Below are 17,311 nucleotides of genomic sequence, written 5' to 3'. Positions count from 1 at the left end.
AAAGTTTCAAAAATTGTGCTGATGTAAAGTAGACACGTGGGAAAGTTATTTATTAACTATTTTGTGCAATAGGACTCTCTAATTTTAAGGGCATAAAAATTTAAAGTTTTAAAATTGTGAAATTTCTGCAAATTTCAGATTTTTTTTCACAAATAAATGTAAGTCATATCAAGGAAATTTTTACAACCATCATGAAGTACAATTTTTCACAAAAAAACTTTCTCAGAATCGGGAATCCTTTGAAGAGTTCCAGAGTTATGACCTCCTAAAGTGACACTGGTCAGAATTGGAAAAAAAATTGGTCTAGTCATGAAGGTGAAAACAGGCTTCGGGGTGAAGGGGTTAAAGTGGCGTAACACCTTAAATCCCCCATACACATTAGATTAAAATCATCCACACTCATCCGGTCAACAGCCATCAAATATTTATGACCTGCTTTAGATGGTCAATTTCATCTAACGTTCATGGTCCTGATATCTGTTGGCGCTTCATTCTTTGCCAGAACTCTGGATCTTTGTTTTGAGCAGTGATTGCCACAAGGATAATACAAATTACTGCTCTCTCATCCTGTATCCATTTATTATATTCCTTTTATTTCAGAACCGATATCTGTGAAATCTCTGCAGATCGGCGCTGTGACCTCATATTCTGCGTCTCTGGCGTGGAGTAAACCTGATGAGTATCAGACATTATACAGCTACAGAGTCCAGACCAATGTCACCTCATCAGCATCGATGATAAATAATACAATAGTGACAAGTGAATCAGCGACAATAATGAATCTGACACCAGGAGAAACATATACATTCCTGGTCTATACAAGAGCTGCTGATAACATCACTGAATCCGACCCAGTGTCTAATACGGCCTGCACAGGTGATGACAAAGGGAATCCCTTTAATGTGAATCATAAGTTGACTGTATAGCTCCTGATACATAAAGTGAGATATATTATAGATATACGTATTTTTCTTTTACTTAAAGTGTTGGCCCTTACTAACATATGACGTACAGTTACGTTATGCTGGCTCCCTGACTGAACCGAGCCACCATCCTTCCCAGCAGATGATGGCTGTGATATTCAGCCATCCTCTGCCTCTGCAGCTGCGGGTGGAGATGTGCTAAGCTTCACGTGACCATTGGCGATCCTGTGAAACGATCGTGTTGTGCCAATGGGTTGCCATAATGGCTAGGGGTCTTCTGAAGACCCCTGTGCATACCATGACAGTACTCTTGTGTACACCAGCTACTGGTTGATGTTCATAGGAGACCATGATTTTCGCTATACACAGCTGTACTGTAGTATTGCTGTGTATAGTACAAGGATGATTGCAGGTTCCAGTCACCCAAGGGGACTAGAAAGAACAGTGAAAGTGGGGAAAAAAATGATACTCTCTCTCTCACTCACTCTCTCTCTCTCTCTCTCTATCTATATATATATATATAATCTGGCAAAAATGATTCCTATTAATTATAGAAAAAAAAAAATTTCTGCCACATAAACCTAAATAGATTATGCATATTTGGTATCACCGTAATTGTACCAGCCTAGAGAGTAATTTTTAGTGGGTCACTTTTACCGTATAGTGAACGTGATAAATAATAATAAAAAAAAAATTGTGGAAGTGGAATTGTGCTTTTTTTCCTCAATATCACTAAACTTGAAGGGCAAATATTATATTTACACTTTATAATTAATGCGGCAGAACCTGGGACATAGAATAAAAGGGCCAGGTATGTGAAAGCTGGATCTATCCCATCCTGCAGGTATTGCATGTACCCCGAAAGAGGGGAATAATAAAGAGAACTGAGAGACAGTGAAGTGAATAGTTCAAGTAAAATTAAAAAAATTATATAACCCATTAGTTTTCTCATATTTATTAGTATTTTTAGTCTTATATTTGGATAGGATTTTTCACCAATTAACTTATTTGAATACTAATTGTATTATGTGAGAAAACTAATGGGTTATCTCTTTTTTTATTTATCTTGCACTATTCACTTTAACCCCTTCATGACCTTGGGATTTTCCGTTTTTCCGTGTTCGTTTTTCGCTCCCCTCCTTCCCAGAGCCATAACTTTTTTATTTTTCCGTCAATATGGCCATGTGGGGGCTTATTTTTTGCGAAACAAGTTGTACTTTTGAAAGACATCATTGGTTTTAGCATGTCGTGTACTAGAAAACGGGCAAAAAATTCCAAGTGCGTTGAAATTGCAAAAAAAGTGCAGTCCCACACTTGTTTTTTGTTTGGCTTTTTTACAAGGTTCACTAAATGCTAAAAGTGACCTGCCATTATGATTCTCCAGGTCACTACGAGTTCATAGACACCTAACATCAATAGGTTATTTTTCATCTAAGTTGTGAAAAAAATTCCAAACTTTGCAAAAAAAACCCCCAAAAACATTGCGCCATTTTCCGATACCCGTAGCGTCTTCATTTTTCATTATCTGGGGTCGGTTGAGGGCTTATTTTTTGCATGCCAAGCTGGCGTTTTTAATAATACCATTTCAGTGCAGATACGTTCTTTTGATCGCCCGTTATTGCATTTTAATGCAATGTCGTGGCGACCAAAAAAACGTAATTCTGGTGTTTCGAATTTTTTTTCTTTCTATGCTGTTTAGCGATCAGGTTAATGCTTTTTTTATTGATAGATCGGGCGATTCTGAACGCGGCGATACCAAATATGTGTAGGATCGATTTTTAAAAAAATTTTTTATTGATTTATTTTGAATGGGGGCGAAAGGGGGGTGATTTAAACTTTTATATTTTTTTTTATTTTTTTCACATTTTTATTTACTTTTTTTTTTTTACTTTTGCCATGCTTCAATAGCCTCCATAGGAGGCTAGAAGCTGGCACAATGCGATCGGCTCTGCTACATAGCAGCGATCATCAGATTGCTGCTATGCAGCAGAAATGCAGGTGTGCTATGAGCGCCGACCACAGGGTGGCGCTCACAGCTACCGGGGATCAGTAACCATAGAGGTCTCAAGGACCTCTATGGTTACAATGCAGAAGCATCGCTGACCCCCAATCATGTGACGGGGGTCAACGATGCGCTCATTTCTGGCCGCCCGGCCGGAAGCGCCGGTTAAATGCCGCTGTCTGCATTTGACAACGGCATTTAACTAATTAATAGCGGCGGGTGAATCGCGATTTCACCCGCCGCTATTGCGGGCACATGTCAGCTGTTCAAAACAGCTGACATGTCCCGGCTTTGATGCGGGCTCACCGCCGGAGCCCTGCATCAAAGAGGTGGATCTGACCTCGGACGTACTATCCCGAGGTCAGAAAGGGGTTAATGTAGCTCGCGTCTCTTTATTATTCCCCTCTTTTCGGGGTGTATGTTTGCTGGATAGGATAGATACTTTTTTTTTTTTTTACATATCTGGTCCTTTTATTCTGTGATCTGCGTTTTGTCCTCTTTCTTATGCCGAATAGTGTACGTTAAATATTTTCCGTTTTCAAATATGGCACAAGTACCTTTGCGTATCGCCGACTGCATCTTTGGCTGACGTGTGCAGGTGATTGACATCACGGGGAATTTCCCCCTGACCCGCCGCATCATGCTTACTGGTCGGAAGTGATGCGCAGTTCGGGATGGATGCCAGTGCATGGATAATACACGTCACCTGGGAAGTATGCTATATATATATATCTTGCAAACACACTGTTTAATAACTCCCTGAGGAAATCCACGCAAAATGTTCATTGGGGTTATAGATACTGTATCACACATGGAATTAAGGGCTAGCTACTTACCTCTTTACTATAACATTTGACTGTGTATACACTGCGTGCAGAATTATTAGGAAAATTGTTTTTTGGATCACATGATACTTTTTATACATGTTGTCCTACTCCAAGCTGTTCAGGCTTGAGAGCCAACTACAAATTAAGTAAATCAGGTGATGTGCATCTCTGTAATGAGGAGGGGTGTTGTCTAATGACATCAAAACCCTATATAAGGTGTGCTTAATTATTAGGCAAATTCCTTTCCTTTGGCAAATTGGGTCAGAAGAGAGATTTGACGGGCTCTGAAAAGTCCAAAATTGTGAGATGTCTTGCAGAGGGATGCAGCAGTCTTGAAATTGACAAACTTTTGAAGCGTGATCACCTAACAATCAAGCGTTTCATGGCAAATAGCCAACAGGGTCGCAAGAAGCGTGTTGGGCAAAAAAGGCGCAAAATAACTGCCCATGAATTGAGGAAAATCAAGCGTGAAGCTGCCAAGATGCCATTTGCCACCAGTTTTGCCATATTTCAGAGCTGCAACGTTACTGGAGTAACAAAAAGCACAAGGTGTGCGATACTCAGGGACATGGCCAAGGTAAGGAAGGCTGAAAAACGACCACCTTTGTACAAGAAACATAAGATAAAACGTCAAGACTGGGCCACGAAATATCTTAAGACTGACCTTTCAAAGATTTTATGGACTGATGAAATGAGAGTGACTCTTGATGGGTCAGATGGATGGGCCAGAGGCTGGATCAGTAAAAGGCAGAGAGCTCCACTCGGACTCAGATGCCAGCAAGGTGGAGGTGGGGTACTGCTATGGGCTGGTATCATCAAAGATGAACTTGTGGGACCTTTTCGGGTTGAGGATGGAGTGAAGCTCAACTTCCAGACCTACTGCCAGTTTCTGGAAGACAACTTCTTCAAGCAGTGGTACAGGAAGAAGTCGGTATCGTCCAATAAAAACATGATTTTCATGCAGGATAATGCTCCATCAGATGCCTCCAACTACTCCACAGTGTGGCTGGCCAGTAAAGGTCTCAAAGAAGAAAAAATAATGACTTGGCCCCCTTGTTCACCTGATCTGAACCTCATAGAGAACCTGTGGTCCCTCATAAAATGTGAGATCTACAGGGAGGGAAAACAGTCCACCTCTCGGAACAGTGTCTGGGAGGCTGTGGTGGCTGCTGCACGCAATGTTGATCGTAAACAGATCAAGCAACTGACAGAATCTATGGATGGAGGCTGCTGAGTGTCATCATAAAGAAAGGTGGCTATATCAGTTACTAATTTTGGGGGGTTTTGTTTTTGCATGTTAGAAATATTTATTTCTAAATTTTGTGCAGTTATATAGGTTTACCTGGTGAAAATAAATAAGTGAGATGGGAATATATTTGGTTTTTATTAAGTTCACTAATAATTCTGCGCAATAATAGTTACCTGTAAACAGATATCATCCTAAGATAGCCAAATCTAAAAAACCCCACTCCAACTTCCAAAAATATTAAGCTTTGATAGTCTTTTGGGTTGATTGAGAACATAGTTGTTGATCAATGATAAAAATAATCCTCTAAAATATAACTTGCCTAATAATTCTGCACGCAGTGTACTTACCTTCATTTACTTGTACAAGCGATGCCCCTTCTTACCGAATATCTGTAGGCTATGTCCCATTTTTCCACTTGAGTCTCCACTTTTGATTTTTCACTAGTATCATTGTATGTTTTGTGCCACTGTGTTACCTTTAATAAAATCCTCTATTTAATATTAGTGGACCTATGACTTGTTTATAAGATTTATATTGTATTTTTGGAGTTCGTCCTTTTGACTAATGACAAGTGCAACCTATTATGTGGCTTATGGCCTTGCATACAAATTTTTCACCACCCATTGCTTTCTGCCTCTGTCTGATATCTTGGCTGTTTTCCTGACTTCACTGTGCCACAATCCGATTACTGATATTATACTGGACGTATCTGCTGTACAACTAATCTGTCCATGATTTCTATTATTCTCAGTTCCCGGACAAGTTTCCTCCATCTTACTGAATAATTACCATTCGGTTTATGTTCTTGGAGCCTCATGGATAAAACCAGCAGGAAAAGTGGATAATTATACAGTCAGTCTAACAGGAGCCATCAATAACACGACACAAACTACAAGCACACAAGTGAATTTCACAGGATTACTACCAGGCAGAGAATATAATGTCACTGTACAGACAGTCAGTGGGAGCTGCAGCCAGACATCTGCTCCAGTGACCGAGGCCACATGTGAGTATCATCAGGATCTGCTCAGTAATGGCTCCTTATCATCCTCATATCACCATTCTCCTCTGTTACCGCCACTTTTACCTTATTATACAGATGCTGGATATGTTCTCACCTCTCTGTATTTCTCTCCTTTTCTGCAGATCCAACTCCACCTGGAACGTTATCCTTTACCACAATTACAACAAACAACCTGACATTTTCTTGGTTGGAGCCAGTAAATATGGCTGGTGTGAATAAGTCATATAATATAAGCTACGGGATATATCCATCAACTAACTTATCTGTGACAAGTCCCACAACAAATGTCACCCTCCAGAGCCTGATATCTGGGACTAATTACTCCATAACTGTGGTAACAGTCGGAGTCCGGGGGTATCAGAGCTCTCCGGTCACCACATCGGTCTATACAAGTAGGTTTCATTATTATTTGCACTTTTAGCAACTTTTAAAAAATTGTCACTTGATGTGAGGAAAACTGTTGAGAAAATGAAGAAGGAGCAGAATACAGAGAAGAGAAATTAATTTTAAGGCTACGTTCACATTTGCGTTGTGCGCCGCAGCGTCGGGCGCTGCAGCGTCGCCGCATGCGTCATGTGCCCCTATATTTAACATGGAGACGCATGGACATGCGTTGTGTTGCGTTTTGTGACGCATGCGTCTTTTTGGGCGCACGCGTCAGGGCGCAGAGGACGCAGCAAGTTTCATTTTTTTTGCGTCCAAAATCATACAAAAAAAGGACACATGCGTCACAAAACAATGCGTTTTGTATGCGTTGTGCGTTGCGTCGCCGACGCAACACACAACAACGCAAATGTGAACGTAGCCTAAGAGTTTTCTTGGACCTTAGAGCTGTCTTAATGAGATTATGACTAGGAGTTGATGTCGAACCGTACTGCAGAAAGAATCTGGTCAGGAGTATCTCTGAGTAATCTGCTTCATTGTATTCTGGGTGGGATAATGGTGACTCTCATGCACTGGAATAAGAGCTCCTCCTGTAAACCTCAAGTAAACTTCCAGCTAAAAATGAAATCTACTTTAGTGGTAAGCACCAACAAGGTTTTATATCCTACAGACCCGTCATTGTTCATCCAATTGTTAAATGTGGCACCCACAAAACGCCAATGAAATGGTTAGAAGTGTCATGTAGTGGATTTACTGCTTTTTTATGTCCTGGGAAAACAAATCTTTTATTTAATATGTAAATGAGGGCTTGTCAGTGCACCCTTGGTGTGCATAAGGCTACTTTCACACATCAGCTATTCGCTGTCAGGCTTAATCCGGCTACTTTTGAAAAAAACGGATCCGTTGCAAATTGTGAAAAACTGATACAACAGATCCGTTTTTTGCTGGATCCGACTCGCTGATATCCGGGCATTAGCTGGTCCGGAGAGAGAAACCCCAGAATGGAAAATGCTGCTACGGAGCATGCTCAGTTGAAAAAAAACCAGAATCCGTTGCCGGATTCATCATTTCACGGATCCGGCGTCATAGGCTTTCATTATAGCAAACTCCGGATGCAGCCGGAATCGTTGCTGTCTGTTTTTTTGCCGGACAAAAAAACGTTACTATGTCCGTTTTCTCCGGCCGCCAGAAAACAAATTTTCGACGGATCCGGCAAAAAACGGATGAAACGTGAGGCCATCCAATAATCCAGCGCTAATATAAGTCTATCAGAAAAAAAAACGTATCCGGCAGCAACTTTTGCCGGATCCGTTTTTTTTTTTAAATTCGCCTGTTACAGAACCCCCCAGCACCCAGAATATGTTGGGCCGTTATATGTATGTATAATAGGTTCCATGTGAGATGCATCAGCCCACAGGCTGCGCTCCTCGGCAGATGAGACAAGATATCCCCCTTCTGTCCTCCCCACACCTTAGTAATTCCCACAGTAAATATCGGAAGGCTCCGGCCACCTGTGGCTATTGTAATGTATGTCTGGCCTGCCCTCTGTATCTGTGTTATATATTCTGTGTCCTGTGAATAAAGTGTTGTTAGACTGGAAATACGTGGAGAAGCAGTGAGATTTTATATGCACCCATGTAATCAAGGAATTCCAGCCAGCGTCCTTCATTCAGAATCCAGCCAAAGCAGAGTGGACCTCCTGAAACATGGGGTGGTACTGAAAGAGGTACTACAGCACAGTAGACCCCGTTACACTGGTGGCAGACAGCGGGATGTGAGACCCCTTCTACAGGAGGAAAGGAATGAATGGAAAACAACTACCAGAAGTTAAAGAGGACTACATTAAAAGATCTGGTGGAAGACCGAGGGTTAATCGCCAGCAACGAAACAAAAGCTGATTTGATAGCAGCCATCATGGAACACCACAGTGCAGCGCCCCCCAATGTGAACATGGAGGAGACTGAATTCCAGAGGGAGGTAAAGAACAGACTGGCGTTCTATGGCCCAAACCCTGCAGTAGAGATCATACGAGAGGTGATGGCTGATGTGCGTACTGATCTGAAAGAAAAGATGGACGAGTGGACCATGATAGAGCTAGCCAAGATGGAGATGGCAGAGCGGACCAAAGTGGAGCTGGCCAAGATGGAGATGGCAGAGCGGAGAGAGGAGAGTCAGCGAGCAGGGGGAGCTCTGGCCTCCGACCAGGTACCTTCAACAGTAAGCCACAAAAAAGATCCAGTATAATGCCTTCCGACAGTTGGGGGAGGCAGAGGAAGACATTGATGGCTTTCTGCAGGAGTTTGAGCGGCAGTGTGCCCTTCATCAAGTGAAACCGGAGGAACGGGTTAAGATTCTGGCCAGCAAGCTGACAGGCCGGGCAGCGGACACCTATCGCACGGTACCTGATGAGGACTGTATGGACTATGAGCGGATCAAAGAAGTGATCTTGGCACGGTATGCGCTGACACCAGAAGCATACCGCCAAAAGTTTCCGCTGACTTATAAAACGAATAATCGATACCCATGCTGAATGGGCCTGTAAATTACGGCGGTCACTGCTACAGTGGGGACAAGGGAGCCAAGCAACCACTAAGGAGGATGTCCTCCGACTCGTCTTGGTAGAACGAATCTTTAATGGACTAACCCCCGAGACACAGGAATGGCTTCGGGACAGGCGGCCAACAACTCTTGAGGAAGCCGCTCGTCTGGCCGATGAACATCATGATGCCAGGAGGCTTCAGTTGTCCGGATCAAAGATGGTCACTAGGGGTCCGCCCATGGACCTGGAGGGCCCCAAACCACCGAAGATTGTAGGGGGACCAGCTAGAAGCCCGGCCTACCACAATTCCCCTGGGGCGCGATGCCACACCTGCCGTTAGATGGGCCACATGCAAAGACAATGTCCCAACCGGACTCAGCATACCCAGTGGCCAAAGGCGAGAACAGCTACCTTCACTGCTACCAAGGCGAAGTTGACCCGACATTGGGGGCTACGACTAACCAAGGGGTGGAAGAGATGGAGGAAGTGCTGCATGAAGTGGACCCCGTGCAGGCAGCCAAGGCAGATAACCGACAACAGCATCGACAGGTCGTGTGGGTTAATAGGAAACATATGCAGGGACTAAGAGATGCAGGGACTAAGAGATTCAGGGGCAACTTTGACCCTTGTGAAGCATCATCTCATCCGGGACCAAGAGAAGACGGACCGGACAGTGGCAGTCCGTGTAGCAGGAGGAGCCATACATCGACTGCCGCCTGCCCGGATTCACCTGAACTGGGGAGTCGGGGATGGCCTTGTTGAGGTCTGCTTGATGGAGGATTTGCCCGCAGATGTCTTGCTGGGAAATGACTTGGGGCCCATGTTGTCTGCCTTCTCGGTTGCCCCTCGGGCTGAGACATATCCTGTGACCACCCGGAGACAAGCTCGAGCTGCGGAGGCGAAATCACACTCAAAGGAGGCCCAGGTAAGACATCCCAGTCCTACACGTATTCCCATAGCCAGGCACATTTCTTGGGCCACACCAGATGAATTTAAGAGGGAGTTACTTGAGGATCCTTCATTGGAGGGATATCATGGGAAGGCACAAGAGGGGAGAGGGGTACTGGAAGAGGAACAGTTTATATGGAAGCAGGGACTCCTCCACCGGATCACAGAGCAGCACCACACAGGGACGAGCCCCACTATAAAACGACAGCTGGTAGTTCCCAAGAAGTATAGGCAGGAGTTACTGCGAATCTCTCATGACATACCCTTGGCCGGGCACTTCGGCGTCAGTCGCAGGCATCGTCTGACACAAAACTTCTTTTGGCCGGGGGTAACCTATGATGTTCGTCATTACTGCCAGACCTGTGACAGTTGCCAGTGCATTGGCAAAAGGGGAGATCGATGCAAGGCCAAATTACGCCCCCTCCCCATTGTGGAGGAACCATTTAGCCGAGTAGCGGTTGATCTGATAGGGCCGTTAGCCAAACCCAGTCCGTCAGGTAAAAGGTATATATTGACAGTGGTAGATTATGCCACACGGTATCCAGAGGCGGTTGCGTTACCTAACATACTGGCAGAGACGGTGGCGGCTGCCCTGCTCCAGGTTTTCTCACAGGTTGATTTCCCCGGGAGATTATCTCGGACTAGGGTACCCAATTTACAGCAGAGGTGACCAACCAGCTGTGTAAGCTGTGTGGCGTAAAGTCCATTAGAAGCGCCCCATACCACCCGCAAACCAATGGGTTGTGTGAATGCTTTAACGGGTTGTTAAAACAACTCATTGGGACATTTACCAGGACCTACAGGGACTGTGAGAAATTCTTGCCTCACCTCCTGTTTGCCTATCGGGAGGTGCCCCAAGAATCCATGGGGTTCTCCCCGTTCGAATTGGTATACGGGAGACGGGTAAGGGGACCCCTAGACTTAGTGCTAGAACACTGGGAAGGGGAGGGCATCATATAAGGGGTACCTATTGTACCCTATGTGCTGGAATTCCGGGACCGCCTACAGGAGCTGACCCAGGCTGTACGTGGGAACATGCAGGTGGCTCAGCGGCGCCAGCGCGTATGGTACGATCGGAGGGCCAGAGAGCGCACCTTGGAAATAGGACAGAAGGTCCTGGTGTTAGAGCCCACTAGGCAGAACAAGTTCCAAGCTGCATGGCAGGGGCCCTACCAGGTAGTGGGGAAAATAGCCGACACCACCTATAATGTCGCCGATTGTGACGACCCCATGGTTATCCGTATGTTCCACGTGAATATGCTGAAGCCCAACCGGGAGCTCCCTGAAGAGGTGGCCATCTGTGCACCTGAAGCAGAGGATTTAGCCGGACTTCCCTTGCCTGATGTTTTAGGGGAGAGGACTCAGTCTAAAACATGGGACCAGGTACACTTGGGTGAAGACCTAGGCCCCCGAGAGAGACAGCAGGCGGAGGCGTTGTTGAGGCAGCGACAGAGGATGTTTTCGGGGAAACCCGGGTACACTCACCTGGCACAACACAAGGTTGAGACCCAGGATCAGACCCCCCTGCGGCAACCCCCCTTCCACGTCCCTGAGTCTGTACAAGAAGGGATGCGACAAGAAATACAAGAGATGTTGCGTTTAGGCGTCATTGAAGAGTCAGATAGTCCCTGGACATCCCCCGTAGTGTTGGTGCCCAAGAAGGATGGGACTACACGGTTTTGTGTAGACCATCATAAGCTCAATGAGAAAACAGCGACGGATGCGTATCCCATGCCGTGTGTGGATGAGTTGTTAGACCGGCTGGCAGGGGCAAAGTATTTGACCACCATCGATCTATGCAAAGGCTACTGGCAGATTCCCCTTAGTCCTGACGCTATTCCCAAGTTGGCATTTGTCACCCCGTTTGGCTTATTCCAGTTTCGAGTTATGCTATTCGGGATGAAGACTGCTCCGGCGACCTTCCAGAGGCTGGCTGACCGGCTTCTGGATGGTCTCCAGGACTATGCGAGTGCCTACCTGGATGACATCGCCATCTACAGCGCGACATGGGAAGAGCATCTAAATCACCTAGAGACAGTATTAGACAGGATCCACAAGGCCGGAATCACCCTGAACCCAAACAAGTGTCACGTGGGCAAAGCAGAGGTTCAGTATTTAGGGCATTGGGTGGGAAGTGGGAAACAGAGACCAGAACCAGCCAAGATTGAGGCCATAGCCAAATGGCCCACCCCACGCACTAAAACCCAGGTCATGGCGTTTCTAGGGACAGCGGGTTATTACAGGAAATTCTTTCCCAATTACAGCAGTGTAGCCAAGTCCCTCACTGATCTGACCCGTAAGAACCAACACTGCCAGGTAACCTGGACCCCAGAGTGTGAGTAAGCCTTCCGCCAGCTAAAGGACGCCCTCACCAATACCCCTGTATTGGCCGCACCCGATCCAACTAAACGTTTCCTGGTTCACACAGATGCTTCTATGTTTGGATTGGGGACAGTACTGAGCCAAGTCGGGCCGGACGGCCAAGAACACCCAGTAGCTTACCTGAGTCGGAAACTACTGCCCCGTGAAGTGAGCTATGCAGCCATCGAGAAGGAGTGCCTGGCAATAGTATGGGCACTCAAAAAGTTACAACCATATTTGTATGGACAACAGTTTTCCCTCCTAACGGACCATAATCCCCTAGTCTGGCTTAACCGGGTCTCCGGAGACTGCGGTGGAGTTTAGCCCTACAACCGCTGGACTTCACCATCCATTACAGACCCGGCAAACAAAACGGTAACGCAGATGGACTAAGTCGACATACGGAACTTGTACCAACCCCATAAACTTCGGTCATCCCCAAACCGATCCGTTAAGGATCAGACTGTGTATGCCGATCGCGTAGCTGAAAAGGGGAGCCGTGTTACAGAACCCCCCAGGGCCATTATATGTATGTATAATAGGTTCCATGTGAGATGCATCAGCCCACAGGCTGCGCTCCTGGGCAGGTGGGACAAGATATCCCCCTTCTGTCCTCCCCCACCTTTGTAATTCCCACAGTAAATATCAGCAGGCTCCGGCCACCTGCAGCTATTGTAATGTATGTCTGGCCTGCCCTCTGTATCTGTGTTATATATTCTGTGTCCTGTGAATAAAGTGTTAGACTGGAAATACGTGGAGAAGCAGTGAGATTTTATATGCACCCATGTAATCAAGGAATTCCAGCCAGCGTCCTTCATTCAGAATCCAGCCAAAGCAGAGTGGACCTCCTGAAACACTGAAACACAGGGTGGTACTGAAAGAGGTACTACAGCACTGTAGACCCCTGTTACATCGCCGGATTAAGCCTGACGGCAAAAACCTAATGTGTGAAAGTAGCCTAATAGCATCTCTGCACTGAATTAGCATGGAACATTCTGCACCTTTGCTTGATTTAATGCTCTTTCATGCCCAGAGCAAGAAATGCATTATCTGAATTGCACATTTGCACTGACTTTCTTAGAGCCCAGCAGCTCACACAGTGTGTAATGTGTGTGCACGTTTTACTTCTTTGCTCCGGAATGTTGCGGGCGTTCGCTTCACTGATAACATTGATGAAGCTCCAATAGTGCTAGCACACGGGCGCATTTCATTTATGGCAGCGCTCACTCCTAGAAAGCAAGCACTGTCAATCAAGTTAAGGACCCGTGCACTTTATGCTTACTGAGGTGGCAGAATGGTGCATCGAGCTATTGGCCACACCAAGGGTGCATAGAGGAGCCCAGATCTACACATTAAATATATAGTTTTTCCTGACAGCCAAGGTAGTAAAATGTATAGTGCAGATAGTGGCTAAGTCACCTATATGACTGTAGTGGTAGCTTAACCCATTCATTCCACAGTAAATTCTCATTTTTGCGCTTTCGTTTTATCATCCCTTTCCTTTTTTTAAACTTTTGTGTCTACATACGTCTTGTCATTCTGCCATGTTTTTGAGGTATTTTGTTTTAATGGTGTACAATTTGCGATACAATCTACTCTGAATCATAATTCTGCAACGATACCAAACTTATATCCATTTTTTTTCTTTTAAGTGGTAGAACAAATGTCAGAAATGTTGTGTTAAGAAAAAATTTGGTTTGTTGCCATTTTCTGAGTTTTGTAATATTTTTATTTTCCAGTCGATTGAGCTGGGTAAGGACTTGATCTGTGTGCTGACAGTTTTAGTGACATGAACTTAGGGTAAATTTGATGGTTTTGATCTTTTTTAATTGCATTTTTCTTTACGAAGGTGTAGTGAACGAAAAAAAACACAGTTCCAATGTATTCATTGTCTTTCTTGTTACAGCATTTACAAATTGGGTTAATTAATTTCATATTTTGATCAGAATGTAGTGGTATCACATGTTTTACTTTTTTACATCTGTTTATTTTTATTGGGGAGAAATTGAATGATTCAACTTTTTTTTTTTTTATATATATATTTTATATTTTATTTTTCACTTTATTTTTTAGACCATAGAATGGTCTTGAACCTGCCATAGCACATAGTAGTTGAGTATATAGTGTAAATCTTGGTGGTCTTTGAAGCTCAGCACATAACTTCGCTTCAGAGAAGGATCAAGATGGCTGCGACTGGGGATTTTCGCAGGCCCCCTGCTGTCATCACCCATCAGTGACTCGCGATTGTGTTGTGGGGCACCGATGACAGCTAGTACATGCGAACACTAGCACATATTAAATTTAAATGCTGCTGTCAGAGATTGGCAGCAGAGTTTAAATGGTTAACAGGTGCTCATACGATCACCACTCGCAATTACGTTATCACGTCTTCCTGGGAGATATGGGGTTAGGCAATCTTTATGTACTGTGAATCACAGGTCTCGGAGCATCAATAGTAAAAAGATATAATGTTAAAAATAATTTAAAAAAATAAAAAAATCGTGATATTCTTACCTTCTGGTGTCCCCCGCAGCCTTCCCGCTGCCCCCCGTGTTATGACCCCAATGGCGAGGGTCTCAGAGGAACGTGGAAGTCTGCAGAATACAAAAATCCAGCTCATAGGGCAGTGGTAACTGGGTTGACCATATATCTGCTCCTAACGCCAACACTAGAAGTAGCCGGGGATCATTCCTACGTTGATTCTAGATGACATGCGCCAGCCGGAGAATCTAGCTACCCCTAGTAGAGGAAAACAAAGACCTTTCTTGCCTCCAGAGAAGGGGACCCCAAAGCTGGATAGAAGCCCCCCACAAATAATGACGGTGAGGTAAGAGGAAATGACAAACACAGAAATGAACCAGGTTTAGCACAGAGAGGCCCGCTTACTGATAGCAGAATAAAGAAAGGTAACTTATATGGTCAACAAAAACCCTATCAAAATCCACACTGGAAATTCAAGAACCCCCGAACCGTCTAACGGTCCGGGGGGAGAACACCAGCCCCCTAGAGCTTCCAGCAAAGGTCAGGATATAGATTTGGAACAAGCTGGACAAAAATACAAAACCAAAACAAATAGCAAAAAGCAAAAGGCAGACTTAGCTGATATAACTGGAACCAGGATAAGTAGACAAGAGCACAGCAGACTAGCTCTGATAACTACGTTGCCAGGCATTGAACTGAAGGTCCAGGGAGCTTATATAGCAACACCCCTAACTAACGACCCAGGTGCGGATAAAAGGAAAGACAGAAAAACCAGAGTCAAAAAACTAGTAACCACTAGAGGGAGCAAAAAGCAAATTCACAACAGTACCCCCCCCTTAGTGAGGGGTCACCGAACCCTCACCACGACCACCAGGGCGATCAGGATGAGCGGCATGAAAGGCACGAACTAAATCGGCCGCATGAACATCAGAGGCGACCACCCAGGAATTATCCTCCTGACCATAGCCCTTCCACTTGACCAGGTACTGAAGCCTCCGCCTGGAGAGGCGAGAATCCAAGATCTTCTCCACCACGTACTCCAACTCGCCCTCAACCAACACCGGAGCAGGAGGCTCAGCAGAAGGAACTACAGGCACAATGTACCGCCGCAACAAGGACCTATGAAATACATTGTGAATAGCAAACGACACAGGAAGATCCAGACGAAAAGATACAGGATTAAGGATTTCCAATATCTTGTAAGGCCCAATAAAACGAGGTTTAAATTTGGGAGAGGAGACCTTCATAGGAACAAAGCGGGAAGAAAGCCACACCAAATCCCCAACGCGTAGTCGGGGACCCACACCGCGGCGGCGGTTGGCAAAGCGCTGAGCCTTCTCCTGTGACAACTTCAAGTTGTCCACCACATGATTCCAGATCTGCTGCAACCTATCCACCACAGAATCCACCCCAGGACAGTCAGAAGGCTCCACATGACCCGAAGAAAAGCGAGGATGGAAACCAGAGTTGCAGAAAAAAGGCGAAACCAAGGTGGCGGAACTAGCCCGATTATTAAGGGCAAACTCAGCCAACGGCAAGAATGTCACCCAATCGTCCTGATCAGCAGAGACAAAACACCTCAAATAAGCCTCCAAAGTCTGATTGGTTCGCTCCGTCTGTCCATTAGTCTGAGGATGGAAAGCAGACGAAAACGACAAATCAATGCCCATCCTACTACAAAAGGATCGCCAGAACCTGGAAACGAACTGGGATCCTCTGTCTGACACAATATTCTCAGGGATGCCGTGCAAACGAACCACGTTCTGGAAAAACACAGGAACCAGATCGGAAGAGGAAGGCAGCTTAGGCAAAGGAACCAAATGGACCATCTTGGAGAAGCGATCACATATCACCCAGATAACGGACATGCCCTGAGATAGCGGAAGATCAGAAATGAAATCCATGGAGATATGTGTCCAAGGTCTCTTCGGGACAGGCAAGGGCAAGAGCAAACCGCTGGCACGAGAACAGCAAGGCTTAGCTCGAGCACAAGTCCCACAGGACTGCACAAATGACCGCACATCTCTTGACAAGGAAGGCCACCAAAAGGACCTGGCCACCAGATCTCTGGTGCCAAAAATTCCCGGGTGACCTGCCAACACCGAGGAATGAACCTCGGAAATGACTCTGCTGGTCCACTTATCCGGAACAAACAGTCTGTCAGGTGGACAAGACTCAGGCCTATCAGCCTGAAATCTCTGCAACACACGTCGCAGATCCGGAGAAATAGCTGACAAGATAACTCCATCTTTAAGAATACCAACAGGATCAGCGACTCCAGGAGCATCAGGCACAAAGCTCCTAGAAAGAGCATCGGCCTTCACATTCTTTGAACCTGGTAAATACGAGACAACAAAATCAAAGCGGGAGAAAAACAATGACCAGCGGGCCTGTCTCGGATTAAGGCGTTTAGCAGACTCGAGATACATCAGATTTTTGTGATCAGTCAAGACCACCACACGATGCTTAGCACCCTCGAGCCAATGACGCCACTCCTCAAATGCCCATTTCATGGCCAACAACTCCCGATTGCCCACATCATAATTTCGCTCGGCAGGCGAAAACTTCCTAGA

The 17,311-nt window shown here is 45.4% G+C and overlaps 1 protein-coding gene across 3 annotated transcripts in view; it reads left to right on the top strand.

Annotated features, from left to right (window-relative positions):
• The window catches only part of LOC143806509 (uncharacterized), a 236,519-nt gene that overhangs the window by 54,738 nt on the left and 164,470 nt on the right, over positions 1 to 17,311 (top strand). For all 3 annotated transcript variants that reach the window (XM_077287123.1, XM_077287125.1, XM_077287124.1), the window contains exons 10-12: positions 601 to 876; positions 5,753 to 6,007; positions 6,148 to 6,417. In XM_077287123.1, the coding sequence (XP_077143238.1) occupies positions 601 to 876; positions 5,753 to 6,007; positions 6,148 to 6,417 (801 nt within the window). The remainder of the gene's footprint in view (positions 1 to 600; positions 877 to 5,752; positions 6,008 to 6,147; positions 6,418 to 17,311) is intronic.

This window comes from Ranitomeya variabilis, chromosome 2 (assembly GCF_051348905.1).
Source record: "Ranitomeya variabilis isolate aRanVar5 chromosome 2, aRanVar5.hap1, whole genome shotgun sequence".
Classification (NCBI taxonomy): Eukaryota; Metazoa; Chordata; class Amphibia; order Anura; family Dendrobatidae; genus Ranitomeya; species Ranitomeya variabilis.
Note: the sequence above shows the minus strand (reverse complement) of the source record. Positions and strands in the feature narration are given on the sequence as shown.